We start from the raw sequence: 16,210 nt of genomic DNA on the forward strand, positions 1-16,210 counted from the left end.
ATACACACCTGTACAATGCATAGTTTTCGAGAAAAATACAAAGGCATGGTTTCGAATCCAGTGCCGAAAAAACAAGCTTTATTGAAACTCCCGAAAAATCTCAAAATAAATGAGAAACAAAGGTTTAAAAAATTAAGATTGAAAATTCCCACAAACGTAAACACCACAGGCTCACGAAAGGAGAATAATTTATAAAGATATGGATGGTAGGCGCAAGTCTATTATCCAAAGGAAAGTTGCCGTTAGACTCGCTTTAAAATTATGGGACACTGGTTGCTAGTTTGGATAAGAGAATTAAATTGTGTTACCATTACTATCACCAAATCCGACTCCTTTTGATTTTTCTTATACGAACATCTAAAGGAATTAGGATATCGATCCGTAGTAACTTCAGAAAATGACTTATTTGCTCAGCTGCATGTTGCGCTCACTTATGTGGGGACTCCAATGTTGAATCGTGTGCAGTTGGTAATCGTGTGGCGCGGACGCGCGTGACTCTAATTGCTGGTGGTCATTTTAAGCAGTTAGTTATGGGAACACCATGTCATATGCAAATACTAAAGTAAAATATTCTTGCTTATATTGCTGCTTATTTTTATTATATTGTATGCGGCATAATATTTTTTATTTTGCATTTTTTATAAAAACTATGTGAAGTAGAGACATGGTTCTTCAGAAAACTTTTACGTACTCAGTGCGAGAATTCGCGTTCTGCACAGTTTGACTGATGGAAACCGAACCCTCTGTATATTATGTCGTTTTGAATATTTAATATTAAGCCTCCTACCCTTTTTCTTTTATCCTTACGCCTTACTGAATTCTATATAGAAAATAATAGTTATTTATTCAATAGCAATAAACAACGCAATTTTGCTAAGTTATTCATATTTTCTTTCATACAAGAATTCTGAAGTTCTTTCAATAACACTTCGGTTTTAATTTACTTATGTCACATCAAAACAATTTCATTTTTAAAAACTAAATAAAAAAACTGTATAATGTGACAATTATTATAAATGAAAATAGTTATAAGGATTTAAAGCAATAAATATCTTAATTTACTGACTAGCAGACTGGAATGTGCAAATACATATGTATATTTCTTTCAAATGGAATTAACGAGCTTAATAAATATTTAATTCTACCTATGACTTGCAGCAGAGTGAATCTACTTTCAGTAGATCTAATGTCTTTATGTTGGTTTCGCATGGAAGTGAAATGAGATGACAGTTCAAATGTTTTTCTCGCAATCTAAAGTTAAAATGTTTAGCTCTATAGTAGTCTCCTGTAACTTCAAGATGGAGCATATATCTAATGCATCAAATAAAACAGTAACAGTTCAATTCTTGAATTGGCCAAAGGAAATGATTGCAAAAGAAACAATCGTTGACTATTTAAAACATTAAACAGCAATGAAAGAAACATAAAATATAAAGGCAATATAAAAAAAATAAAAAAATGAAATATTCAGAACCTTCGGAAAGAATTTGAATCATAATAATACTTATTATTTTTTTTTAATCCCTAAAAATTTAGACATAAAAAGCGCTGTCGTGAATAATAAGTTTTTTTGTTTGTAAAAAGATAGTTAGTGGATTCAAATAATGTCAGTTCAAACTAAAAAAAAAAAAAAAAAAAAAAAAAAAACCCTTTTTCAGTTTTTTTTTTTTTTTTTTTTTTTTTTTTTTTTAAGAAATGAATTTATCTTATTAAAAACATAAAAAACAGACTTACCACAATAGGAGATACAGGTAGAATGTATAAAGTTGCATCTTGAGTTACTGTTAGTAACCACATACCAGAAGAATCAAAGCTTAAAGCTTTGATTTCTTTTTCTGGATTGTTGAACCAACATAGTTGGCGTATCACAGGAGCATTCAATTTAGTACTGACATGACGAAATAGAAGATAGCCTGAAAATAATAGTATGGATGGTAAATAACAAAAGTAAAGAATTATTTTTTAATAATAACATTTATCAGTGAGATTCAATGATAGAATCTATTTTAAAGGTAGAACTTATTAAAAGGTTTAATTTGATTATACTTTAAATATCAATTAAGTTTCAGTTAACTATAATTGCAGTTGGTTGCTAATTTGAGCTACACTAAGTCGTTGTAAAATGGTCGATTCTTATATATGTTTGTTATACAAAATTTATAATAAATATATTGAAATCGACTTACAATAGCTCATTAAAATTTATTTGTGTGATACAACAATGAAATAAGGCCGTAAGCTATCATGCTAATATTTACTGCAACAAAAATGATATAAAAAATATTAGTGAATTTCAAGTAGCATATCTGACTTCAATCTTTAGCCCCTCAAACATTTCTTTACATTAATAATTATTTTTTTTCTTTTCTTTTTCTTTTCTTGTATACAAGGAGAAAGTATTGTAATAGTCAAATAATTCTGTACATTCAAATGCATGTAAACGCAATAGCTTAAAAAATGGAAAGATTTTGAGAAAGAAGTTTGATACGTGATCTTATTACTGAAATTGTAGTTCTGAGTCAAATTTTGGTTTTAATCAACAAAAAAGCATCCAAATTGCACACACGGCTTTCTTCACTATACTACGAAGCACAAAACACTCATGAGCGAGATTCTGAAAATAAAAATCGGAGAATTCATGGTGTTAACGACCTTTCCCAAAGTTACCAACTCAAAATACATAAATATATCTAGATATAAATCCAGATTCAACAGAAAAGCAAAGGACAATTGAAAACTTGACAAATGGTATCTTCTCATTTGGAAAAGGATTATAAGTTTTAAGAGCAATATATTTAAATGATGAACATACTCTTCAACATTAAATGATGAACAATTAAAAATTACATGAGTTAAAAAAATTCTATAGAGCAATTTTGCTTGAAACAAAATGTCCCCGAGTCGTCAGATTTTAGGAAGATTTCTAATAACAAAATAGCATCCTTTTGCGTAAAATTTTTATTCCAATATGCATTATTTAGTTTTCCATAAGTATGAAAACTATATTCTTCACTATATATTTTTCTCCAAACAGCTGTTTTTCTCTGATTTGCTAACAATTAATTAGAATTCGCAAGGTTAGATACTCCACAAACACGCATACATTTTAAGTGCATTTTGTCCAACCCATTTATTGCATAACTTCGGGAATTCAGGTCTCACAATGGAACATTCTGGAAATAATTTAATAAATAAAATCTAGAGAAAAAGTGTGATCATCATGGAATCATCTTTTTGGAATCTGCATTCAGTACTGAGTTTTAAATATTGCTGATATATAACATTATGCGACATCATGAAGTGTTGTTGGATTTTAAAAGTGAATTTAAATCAAAAGTTAGATGTAAAGTCATATGAATGATAATTCTAAATGAAATTATGCTTAATGAATTTTAATTTTTTTCCAAAATTGTCCTTAAAAGAAAAGAATTTTAAATTTAAAATGTCATAATCTACATTTTGCACCATATCTTGCTGAGTAACTACGGTCCATAAAATAAGTAAATCCATATAAAATGCTTATTAAATATTTCTATCAATCAAACAACTTCCTTGGAACCATTAAAGCTTGTGGAGATTTTATAAAATATTCTAAATGCTTATAATAAATTGTCTTAAAACTAAATGAATAAAACGTGTTTTTCATATATGTTCATTCTTAGAAATGGTTCATAATACACTGGACTACATATGTCTATAATCGTGAAGATTAGTGATAATATTTATGAGAACTACCATTTTTCATCATAACTTGCAGCAGCTGAAAGAAATGCTAATGAGTTAAGGGCCGAAAACACAGCAATACTGTTGAAGTTAGAAAGCAAAATCCCATTAAAAATAATTTGATTAGGACTCCAAAACAAGATAGTCGCCATAATGCGAGTTACACAAGGACAATAAAGGGATTGGTGCACGCATTCAAATACAAATGACATAATGGGCACTTCTGTAATAGTAGTAATGGAAATTTCAGCGACGATCGATGGCGGCATCTATAAGGGTTACAGAAATGCAGTACCCTCTGAAATAACTTTTAAAAGTTACATTTTAGTTTCTTATCGAATTTCCTTACTTTTCCACTCTGAGAGTTTGATCCTCTTTCTTTACTTTGTCACTCTGATAATTTGATAACCAATGAAAATGGGAAAAAAGCAATAAAAATTTCAAAATACGGCAAAAATGAATCAAAAAGTAAGAGAAACACGTATTAGAGTTATCTGTCCAGCAGCCTATGAAAGCCCACAATTGATTGCTTGGTTTGAAGATCAAAGCAATCCTCTTTCCCATTGAATTTACAGGAACGAAAGCTACAGAAGCGAAAGAACCGTCTTGCAGGGCGCACAGCAGATCTCTCTCTTTCTCTCTTTTTCATTTCCAAAGTTCGATTTCGATCTCATTTTCTTTCTTTTCTCTCCCCCCCCCCCATTATCTGCAGCGTTCATTGACTTTACAAGAAATAACTGATAATAAGTTATCCCTTACAAAAATGTTCACCTGAATAACATTTTAAAAGATTAAATAAATTTATGCTACATAATGGTAAAATAGCTTTAAAAAAATTGCAATTTCTTTATAAATATTTCTTGCAGCACTGCTATTTTATGAACTGATGAACCGTCATTGCTGATTATTTCTTCAAAATCAAGGGCAATCTTGTGGATAAAGTTGTTAAGATGTCCTCATAAAAATAAGCTAAGGTTCGGCAGATCGTGAGAACCAGTCTGGTGATGTATTGTTACTAATCCAAATTGGTCAAGCAATGTCAGCTAGACTAATTTAATGGATTCCAAGAACAACAACAACAACAAAAAAAAGTTATACGGGATTTTCCCAAACCTTGTTGACATTAAACCTATGGATTTTAAAATGGGAGAGGGAATGGAATAATTGAATTTATATGCCTTGCAAATTCGGAAAATTTTGTGTTCTTCTTGAATGTTGAGGCATTTGATGTGTACGTTGGTTCAATGAGAAAATGCTTCCTAACGATTCGTATAGGTCTTTAAAATGAAGAATTCTTCAGGTGCTTTTTCTGAAAGAATGCTAGACACGAATAATGGTTTACACTTCATTAATTTCAATCTTTATGAGGGAAAAGATTTCATTTCATGCGAAGAAAAAGTAGTAGCTTTGGTCAGGATTTTATTGCCGGCCATGACTAACATGCAAAAGAATCCATTGTAAAGGTACAGAATTATGGACAGAAAACCTAGAAATAAGATTTAAAACTGATATACTCAGCCCCGTCTCCTTCTTCCCGGCGACCTTCAAAGTCTTACACCCTTTCTGGTAGGCGGGTCGCCGTGGGGTAGACCAAGTCCAATTAGATAGGTATTGAATAGTAGTTTGATTATGTGACAGCAAATATATATCTAAGAAATCCATTACTCCATATTGAAAGTATGATGTAGATTCACTAGATTACTGTAGACCCCTACTGACGACAGAACAAAAGTCAGCAGTTTTATTTTTTATATTAACTGCTGCAACAGTAGCTAGTAAATCTGTCTGATTACCTATCAGTTTTCATCAGCCCGATAATACCAGTCAGAGTGAAAATTACTTTTTGACAAACATAATTACTACTATATCAAGCAAGCACTAAATACATATCTTCAGCAAAATAGTTACGAAAGAAAACTACGAAAGCAGAGGCTGTCATTTCAATCGCTTACAATAGTTTGCTTTCAAGGTAATAGCATGATGCATTGGACTTATTAAAATAAACTCAGATGCGAAACAATTCACAAAAGTAAATGCCTCTTGTCAATAGGGGTAATCTGATTAAAGATTGCACAATAAAACATTTCATACCTTTCAGTTTTGTGCTTCAGTAATTCTAGACACGGCGGCGTAGTGGTTTGAAGGAAGTCGTAGAGGCACCGTTAAAACAAGATATTAATGTGTCTATTTCGATTGTTAAAGCCAAATACGACGAGGCAAAATTATAACAACATTCAGCCTCATGCATAGTTAATTTTTGTCACATAGTGTCATTATTAAAAATTTGGCATTTTTGAAATTCACAAGAAAAAATTATGATAGCCTTTAATAAAAAAAATTAAAAACATTCCTATAGATATTATTTTATTTATGTAAGGAATAACTGCATTAACACATTAATCAACTTTACTGTTTAAATGAAAAAAAGGAAAAATATATAATACCAGACTTAGTATAAACTTTTTTAAAAAATCAAAGGAGTCTGAGTTAAACGCAAAAGAAACTGATAACAATGTCACCTAGTTCCCACGGCTGAAAAATAACGCTAATCCGTTTTTTCAAGGTTGAAAGAAAACAACCATTTACGTTACCCACGCTTCTTTAAACTAGGCAATGTCAGGTTAAAATGAATGCTAAATATTTCATTAAATTTATTCGAAAAACCAGAATTAATTTCTCTTTATAATAAATATAAGAAAATCAGAAATTGTAGTTAATAATAATAGATTAATATAGGTAATATATATACTATAATGCAAAAATTTTCCAGTTTTTTTTTCTTGTTATAGGGATAGATAAATATTAATCAGAAATGAAATTAAAATCATTTACTACAGCATATTTTATATATAATGTATGTCCACAAAAATAGCATTTAATTAATAGAATTTAGATCTAATATGAACATTGACTTAAAAAAATTACCATTATTGCACACTAAAGCTAATACACTATGCTCTTTATTTTCAGTATAAGCAGACAGTAAGATTTTAACTCCATTATAGCCTCCAGGTTTCGAAACAGACAAAATTTTTCGAATTTCAAACAGTGAGTACATGGTACAATAGCATTGTCCTTCCGTTAGTGCACTAATTTTATCCAAACAAAATGTTTGATGAAATGCATAACGTTTGTACTAGAACAGGCACCTGAAAAAATAAGGTTACAGGAATTAATTATTGAAATACTTTAACAAGAATCACGAACATGTACATTTTGACACAACTAATTCCATTTTACAAAACATTGAGAAAGCGTAGCTCGTCAAAAAAGTATCCAGCCACTTATATGTGTACAAATATTGAAATCATGCGAAATGTGTCATTTGATGCAGCAATCGATCGTTTTCAAATATATGTAAATCAAGTTTGCTTGATTTTATTAACAAAGTCTCATTATTTTCGCTTCTTTATATATATAAATAAACTTCGAATATACTCACTTAAGTTTGGTTCACTATTTCCGAATATAAAACCGGAATTGTGAAAACCGCATGATTTGTTATTTCATTATACCGCTCTTCATATGTTTAGATTGAAAAAAATGTTATCAAGCACCCTGGAAAATATAATCATTTGATATGAAACAATAAAAAAAAAGGCAACTATCTTAAAGTAAGTAAAAACTGACAACTAGAAGGACGTTATAAAAATTTCTGAATCAATGTAAATAATTTTAACTACTTTTCACTTAGCGACAATTAACATTATTCATGAAAATATCTGATGTGGCATTTACATTCAATTGCTTTTAGAAGAAAAAATAGCAAATAAGAATATTTATTTATACAGCTTTAATTTTCTACTTCATTTTCAAAGATGACACTGCATTAAAATCTATCTGTAACATTAAATTCCATTCAAAGATTTATCATTATTTGTCGATATTTTTATTTAATCATAATTTTAAAGCTATAGCCATTCGTGCTTTGTAACAAAAATTTCAAAAATTCATATTTATGCTTTTCTAAATTGATGATTTCTCAGAATTTTTTGCAAACCACATCAGTTTCTATTAATTATGCGTAAAAACAATTTCGTTCAAAAGCTAATAAATCGAATTTTTTGTTGAATTGATTGAATTTTTTAAATTGATTGTTAGCTTCTCTCTTTTTTCACAATATAATTATTATGATAATTAATATTCTTAATATCTAATCATCAGCGTAAAAAATATTCCAAAACTGACTTTATTTAATTTTTTATTTTCCGCAACCCCCCCCCCCGCCTCCAACTAATACATATATTAAACAATGATGATCTCTCGAAATGAGTGAAAATGACGATATTGGGCAAGCTGTAGAATTTCGCTAAATATCTTCGGAACAGAAATGAGTGGAATTTTGCTTTGCATTTTTTCATTTGGTAGATTTTTGATTAGTATCAAAATTTTTATGTTCAATAAAAATGTAATAAATAGATTTTAATTTTCCGTTATTCAATAATTTTAAGACATAAGATTAATAATTAATTAAAACTTTAAAATATTACTTAAATTTTGAAAAAAATGCACAATTATTATTTGTGTTAAGTAGCAGTTAATTGAATTCTTTTTTTAATTTAATCGATCTATTTAAAGTCGAAATATGAAAAAAAAGGGGGGGGCAAGCTCTATTTAACATTAGGAGGTCTGAATTTCAAATGCTTATTATTTAACTTTGGTTTCTTTGAAAGAAAAACTTATATTTATTCGAGATAATTCAATCTGGAGAATTTGAATTTGATTCCAAACTGGGTGTAGTAGCTGAAAAAATAGTCAGTACGAATTTAAAATAGAGACAAAACCTAGAATAAATAAAAATTATACACACTTTTAGAGACTTTCCAAGGGCAACAAAGCAGTAGGGCTGTGCCGATTTTCGATTTATAGAAATAAAAGATATTTTTGAAAAATCGATTTTTTTTACGTCAGTTTTTGAAAAATCGATTTTTTTTACGTCAGTTTTTGAAAAATACCGATATATTGAAATCATGATTAGGAATAACAATTCACGATAAATCATGATATAATAAAGCGATATTTACAATTAATTTTCGTTTTCGATTTCGATTTGGTTATAGGTTAGTGTTTATTTTTGTTGCTCTTCATCCTTTTTCACATTCAGACAGATTTTTTTTAAATATTTATATAAATACTGTCATATTCTAATATATAAAAATACTTGTTTTAAGCAAGTCATTTTAGAATTAACTGTTTTCTGTTCTCTAACTTAATGATACCACCATGGGAAAATAATTGAGGTTATCAGAAGGTTGTAGGCTGTCATTTGTTTAATCGCTAAATATTCAACATAAGAAATAAAAGCAAAAAGGATTAATTCTGATTAAATTCACAACTTTATTCGCAGCTCGCATTTTCACACTTATATTCACATAAAAAAGAGAAATTTCGATTTCGCCTAACGGTGCAGATAATCGTGATACAATAAATCGATATTTACGTTTTCGATTTCGTTTTGGTTATCGGTTAGTGTTTATTTTTGCTGCTCTTCATTCTTATTGAACTTTATACAGAATTTTTGTTAATATTTCTATAAATACTGTAATATTCTTATATATATAAGCACTTGTTTTATACGTAATGTTATAAATTTTAATGTAACAGTGAAAACCCGAAATCAGTCAAAACGCGAATTAACTAGGGAAAATGCGTTTTAACTGGCAGCGCTAGGGAGAACCCGAAATCACTAGGGAAAACGCGTTCTAACTGACAGCATTAGGGAGAACGCGAATTAACTAGGTAAAACGCGTTCTAACTGACAACGCTAGGGAAAACCCGTTTTCTCTAGTTATTTCAGATGTTGTCCAGTTAAAACCATATGAATCCAGATTTCTTGTTTGTGAAATTTTCAAAGCAAGTGCAGTCGTCTAGCTTTATTCATGCCGGAACGTGTTTGTGCTGTTGAATTATTTATAATGAGTGAAAAAAATGTTAATGCTTTTTGCGCCAAAAAGCATTAACATTGAATATAAAATATATTTCTAAAAAATAAATTTCTTGGACAATTACAATTTTTTACATAAAAAACAAAAACAAAATAACTTTAAAGCTATGACACATGATGAATACAACGCTCTCTTATCTGAGGTTGAAGAAGCAAAATCTGCCGTTGGCAAGACTTATGTTCAGTACTGCAGATCAAAAACATTTGACATTCTTGAAATCAGGGGAGTAAGAAAGTTGGTTTCTTCAAATGTGCCCATAAAATATTATTAACCAGTTGAAGTAATTTTTGATGCTATCGAATTTGCACATGTAGTCATAGTACATGGCGTTAGAGACAGACTTAAAATTGAAAACTCAAGAAAATTTGCTAACATAACTACTGAGATGATACACATTTTTTTTTTATCTATGTATGAAACACGTCAACAGAAAAAATAAAAAAAGAAAAGGTTTGGTTTCTGAACCTAATATTCACTCAGAAATTAATAGACGCTGCCAAGTGGATTTGATTGATATGCAATCAATAATGAGTGGCAGATAATGAATTTAGGTTTATTATGGTTTATCAGCAACATTTACCAAAGTTTGTGTTACTACGACCACTTCACAGCAAAGGAATTAAAGAGGTTGCTTTCCAAGTATTTGATATCTTTTTGATATTAGGGGCTCTTTGTATACTACAATGTGATAATGAAACATAATTTGTAAATTCCATTATAGAGCAGTTATGTATGTATTGGCCAGAATTGTTCATGGAAAAACTTGGTGCAGACAGTCGCAGTGTTCAATTGAGAGGGACAACCAAGCCGTAGAAAATATGTTGGCTTCATGGACGAAGGATAAGAAAACTACAGAATAGTGCAATAGTCTTCGTTTTGTCCAATTCATGAAAAACAGAGCTCTGCATTCAAGAATTAAACAATCACCAACAAATTTATGTTTGGGATTGAACCAAAAATTGGAATGACAATCCCAACCTTGCCATCAGATATTATAAAAATATCAAAGACGAGATTGAACTTCAGAAAATTTTCGAGGATATGAATGCAGAAGAGCAAGAAACTGAATAAGCACAATTAGGGGAGCATATGCTTACTAGTAAGTCGACCAACATTTTTCGAATTAGAGAGGAAGCCAAAGAAACTTTAACAAATCAAGCCAAACGAATGAAAAAGATCTTCGATGCAATACATCCTGAGTTTTAAATTTGAAGTAATGTCGTTGTTCCAATTCCAGAAGTGATAGAGCAAAAGCTGATTTACAAAATCTCATCGGTGTAGTGCTTGAAAAAAATTAAGATGGCTTGTACAAAATTGGCACGAAAGATAGAGTTCTGAACAAACTGTATTCGAAGTAAGGAATGATATTTAAACTTAATTAGTTCCGTATTTATTCAATAAATATATGGTTATTACTTATAATAACTTTGTATTTATGCAGTAGACTACAGCTAACCAGAGTACAAGTTTGAAACAAAAATTTAATATATTCACTGATTTTGAGATCTCAATTCGATGTATCGCCGCAAATTTTCTTGACTCAAGAACGAGTACCGAATCAGGACATTTCGCTGAGAACAGCAGCAAGAAAAGGAACTGTAGGAATTGGAGAAGGGTTCGCCCGCTGTTCTTGTAAAAAAGATTGTTCTTCAAAGAGATTCAAAGATTGTTTCTGTATGAAAAATGGTTCTCTTTGCAATTCTGTCACAGCAGTTTGCCATGTCGAAATAAGTAATTTGTAATAACTGTACTAATTAAACAGTATTCAAGTAAAGTATTTTTTCTTCAATGATAGGTTCTTTCCTTAAATACTGTATTAGTAAGTATAGTTTAATACAATAATTTTGGATTAAATTATATTGTCTAACAAATCATTCAAAATACTAGTAAAACTGGTTCTCCCTAGCATTGTCAGTTAGAACGCGTTTTCCCTGGTGAATTCGGGTTTTCAGTGTAATAGTAACATGCAGACATTGCTTTGGCATTCACACACTTTATTAAAGGGGTTTTAAGAAAATTATTTTCTAACTATTTTTATTCAAAAGAAGACAAATATTTTTATTATATAAATTGAAACTTACTTTTATTTGGAGTCGTTCTGATCAGTTAATATGTTAAGAGAGACTATTTATAACTTATGATAGCTATAAATAAATAATATCACGCTATATCGAAAAATATCGATATGTGTTGGATGATATATTACGCTAATGAAGTTCCGTCCTCGTCCAGCCCTACAAAGCAATAATTAGTTCTCGAGTGACGAGCAGCGCTGGAACACTTTTTTGACCGACAGTACAAAATTTATTCATAAAAACTATTTCTTCTAATATGTAAACAATAAATATCTAATACATTTATATTTAATATGAAATTGCTCATAGGACAATTGACTAACAGATGTTTTCTTAGAAAGATCCATCATTAGCATGATTCAAACAGTGTTTTCTTATCACTGACCTTTGTCCATTTCTTGGTCAGACTATTTAAAAGATTTTGAAACAACACATAACAAAAATTGAATATATCAGCTAAGCATTATCAGAACCAATAAATGTTCTTTCTCCCCTTTCAATAACTGATTATGGTTAAAATATTATACAAACCATAGCAATTCTTTTTGGTACGTAGTACATTTTGGTGAATTCTAATTAAGTCGTGTTGCTGTGAAATGAAACGAAAATATAGCTAAACTAAGCTAAATAAATTATACCCACTTTAGAAATAATGAACAGAAATGAACATTACAGATTCGATAGAACCAAAGACACTCTTCCCACATTTACCAAGGAAGTAAGATGTAAAATCACAGCAGAATAATTTTTATTGACTATAATTTCATATTATGTAAGAAGAAAGTTAAAATAAATGCAATGAACTTTAAAACAAGCATAAACAACGAAATTTTATCTTCGAAACGATAATTCTGAAACAATGATTTTCAAATGTAATAAAAAGCAAAACATTTATGTTTTATTAATGACACAATGCTTAAGAACTGTTATTGATTAAAGACTTTATTTTTCGGATGATAACGTTTTATATATATAAAAAAGAACAAGATTAAAAATAAAATAAAGCTACGTACTAAATGATAACTGGAATTACTATATCTGAATATGCATTTTATGTCATAGTACAGTTTCTTAAGTTTCAGTCAGCTGAAAAATGAATGTTGTGGGCTTAGAGTTTTAACCTTTTTTCTGCAATAGTGCCATTTAAATGCCGGGCAAATCAAATGCGCAAGCTAGCAAAAATTGTCATGTTGAGTTTGGGATGTTATGCAATTATTTTCCTCTGGATATAACATGAAACTATTCCAAGAAAAAGGCTTTCAGGAGTGGTGATAACTGCCTGTTAGCGTTCTTTATAAATAGTCATTGATTTAGTCTTCATTCTGGCACAGACTTAGCAATTAAAAACGGTTTTTTGACAACAATTAAAACACCGCAAATGTAAGAACATAAATAAAGCGACATCATAATATTTTCAACAATACAATTCATGAAAAATTTTATTGCAGAAAACCAAACTATAAGCACTTCTCCCAGCACCCTTTTTCTCTGCAATAGGGGATTTTTTTTTTTTTAATAAACAGAGTTTACTGACAGATAAAGGAGAGAGAGAGAGATGCTTTAAAACCAGAAAAAGAATAGAAATCCACAGTTGTAGAAGAAAGTTGAACACCCTAGAAAGTCTATTTTAAGTTTAGAAGTCTCGTTTTACAGCATGCATTATTAATGAAATAATAACTATATTGCTATTACTTGGAAAAACTTTTACATTCCTGTGCATAAAATAATAACCAAATAACATATCAAAAATTAATCTAGTGTTTGATGTTTTAATATGATTTGAAGCGCCGTATCAGAAAAATTTGACAAAAATAAATTTTACATAAGATTAAAAAATGTCTGTCTGACAGGTCTATTTGCATATCGTATTGAGAAAAAAAGTCAAATAGTACAGCAATAATACCACTGCACAAATCCAACAACAAATCGAAGTTATTCTTTACAGGAAATCCCACGTTTAGTCTTTGCTTCCCCCCCCCCCACGTTTGCTAGAAATCCCACTTTAGGTAAATTAAAACAGTGAAAAACAATCACAATGATTTTAGCAACTGAGCAATTTGGAAAATCAAACAATTGTATTTAACCACATGAACATAAAATCGTGCAGATCAGTAATTTTTTATATATGGTTTTTGAACTGTACTACACAAAGGAAAAAAATCATTACAGTGCGTAAAAAGCACTTTTTTTTTTTTTTTTTTTAGAGTTTGTGTAAACGAATTTGAAGAGGATAAAACTGATTTTAAACAATTAGGTTATAGTCGAAATTTGAATGCTTTTAAACTTGCTGTGTTGACATATACAGTAGTAAATGCTTTCAATCAATAAAAAAGTTGTAATTCATAATCAAAAGAAAGTTTTCGCAATACTTTATCAATTAATACTATGCAGAATTTCCGGAAATGAAAATTTCATAAAAGACATAAAAAAAGAAATGAGCTTCGCAATAACCTTAGAATTAAAAGCTTCCAAATAATTCTTTGCAAAATTTAAATTAAAATCTATCAAATTATTTCTTTAATGAGATTTCCTCAAAGTTGGAAAAGAAAAAAAAAAAAAAAAATGCATAGTAAGAAGCAACTATTTAATATATAGTCTTTCTTTTATAAACATGGTTCTTTTATTATATGTAATCCAATTCATTCGATTTATCTTATTAACATTATACAAAATTAACTTTTCTTTTCAGCCGCAGTAAATAAATTAGTGTAGGAAATGTAGGAAAAAAATAATTGGAAATTAAGAATGGATATTACTTTTAATTGCAAACTGTGATTGATGAATTAATATTTCTTTCTAAAAATGCTAATTCAAGTCAAAAATATATTATTTAATTATTCCAAATTCATTTTAAATTGACAAAATGTAAGGGTAACGAACATGTATTACTCTGCAGCGATGAATTAGATTTATTTCCAGATATAGAATATACTTACAGAAAAGGAAAAGAAATCGCACTGAAACTGAATGCAAAAAGTCCTCCCCCCCCCCTCATAAATTCAAAATGCGATATGGAATCTATAGTTATTTTATAGTAAGAAATCTACAGATGTTCCAGCTGAAAAGGTTGATGAATGGTTTAAAATTTTTTGTGGAGTAGAAATGATGGTATATAGATAAAGGATGTTTATAATGCCTATGAAAGAGGCCTCTTTTATCGTCTTACGCCTGCAAGAATTTTTGTATTTAAAGTTGACAATTGCTAAGATGGCCCTGTTTAAACGTTCTTCAATTCCTTAGGAAATACAAATCTCGGGATCATATTTTCCCTCCAAACTTTCAAATACATTTTTTGAATTAATTTTCATTTAATCTCTATGCAAGAAATTTCAAGTAACAAAATCTGACGAACTGAAATAGCAAAACGCTAAAATGTAGATCACTTACTAAACTGTTGCTTTGAATACATCATGCGTCAAAAATGTACAACTAAAATTTATAAGTAATTTTAAACAAAATAGCAAAAAAACAAAACAAAAAAAAACATAATATAATATTTAATAGTAGGATCAAAATTTTTTAAAAATTATAAAGCCCCACATTTTTTAGAATTATAAAATAACATAACATAAAACTTGCAAATGAAAATAAGATACGCTGAAAAATTTCCACAGTTAATTTAAACAATGCTTGATTTTAATTTGAATAAGCGCGACTGTAGGGCCTTCATATTTAAATGAAAACAACAATAAAAAAAGTTTCAAAATATCGCAAAAAATTTCGAAGGCTAGGGCTCCCTAAAATTAAGGAGCCCCTAAGCAATTGTCTACTTTGTCTATTTAATAATCCGGCTTTAATGATGGAAAGAATTCAAAAAAGTCCCCCACTATTTTAATTTATGCTAGCGATAATGGAAGTGATAAGATGACTTATCTAATCATATACAAATTATGGAAATGAAGGTTTTCAAAAAATGTTGTAAATAAGCATTGAAACAAATAAAAAATGTGGATAGTCGCTTACAGTTTTAGCAAAAAGGTATAATATATATATATATATATATAATAAGATTAAAGGAACAAATATAAGAAAAAAATATTCCTCTCAATGCTCAGTCAGTTCTCGACAGAATAACTTTTTGCAAAATGTGAAAGTATTTTTTTTTCCCCTTCTTCCAACCCCACTAGATAGGGCGGCAGAAGTTTATCAGTCGGAAGGCAAGAAAATCCGAAAGTGGGGCAAACACAATTTCTCCAATTTAGCTTCAAAATAAGCCACAATAATTATTTTTACATTTAATAAAAACCAATTAAGTAGCTCAAAAAAATTCTTCACCTTAAATTTCTTCCATAATCAGATACTGACTCTATTTTTTTTTTTTTTTCACATTTTTAAAAATTAGCTAAGATATTTGTTTAAAAAAGAATCTCAAATTCTTTAACTAACTATCAAAAGGTTGTCAATACTTGAGTGTGTTTCATGAGAGAAGAAAATATAGTTATATTTCATTCCAGATTTTGATATATA

General features: G+C 29.4%; 1 protein-coding gene across 1 annotated transcript in view; it reads right to left on the minus strand.

Annotated features, from left to right (window-relative positions):
- Nucleotides 1-16,210, minus strand: part of LOC129960130 (uncharacterized) — an 87,812-nt gene that overhangs the window by 64,777 nt on the left and 6,825 nt on the right. Inside the window, exons 2-3 of the mRNA XM_056073286.1 lie at nucleotides 6,649-6,872; nucleotides 1,735-1,913 (exon numbers count right to left, since the gene is read on the minus strand). Coding sequence (XP_055929261.1) covers nucleotides 1,735-1,913; nucleotides 6,649-6,781 — 312 coding nt within the window. The 5' untranslated portion in view covers nucleotides 6,782-6,872. The remainder of the gene's footprint in view (nucleotides 1-1,734; nucleotides 1,914-6,648; nucleotides 6,873-16,210) is intronic.

The sequence above is a fragment of the Argiope bruennichi genome, chromosome X2 (assembly GCF_947563725.1).
Source record: "Argiope bruennichi chromosome X2, qqArgBrue1.1, whole genome shotgun sequence".
In the NCBI taxonomy this organism is placed as follows: Eukaryota; Metazoa; Arthropoda; class Arachnida; order Araneae; family Araneidae; genus Argiope; species Argiope bruennichi.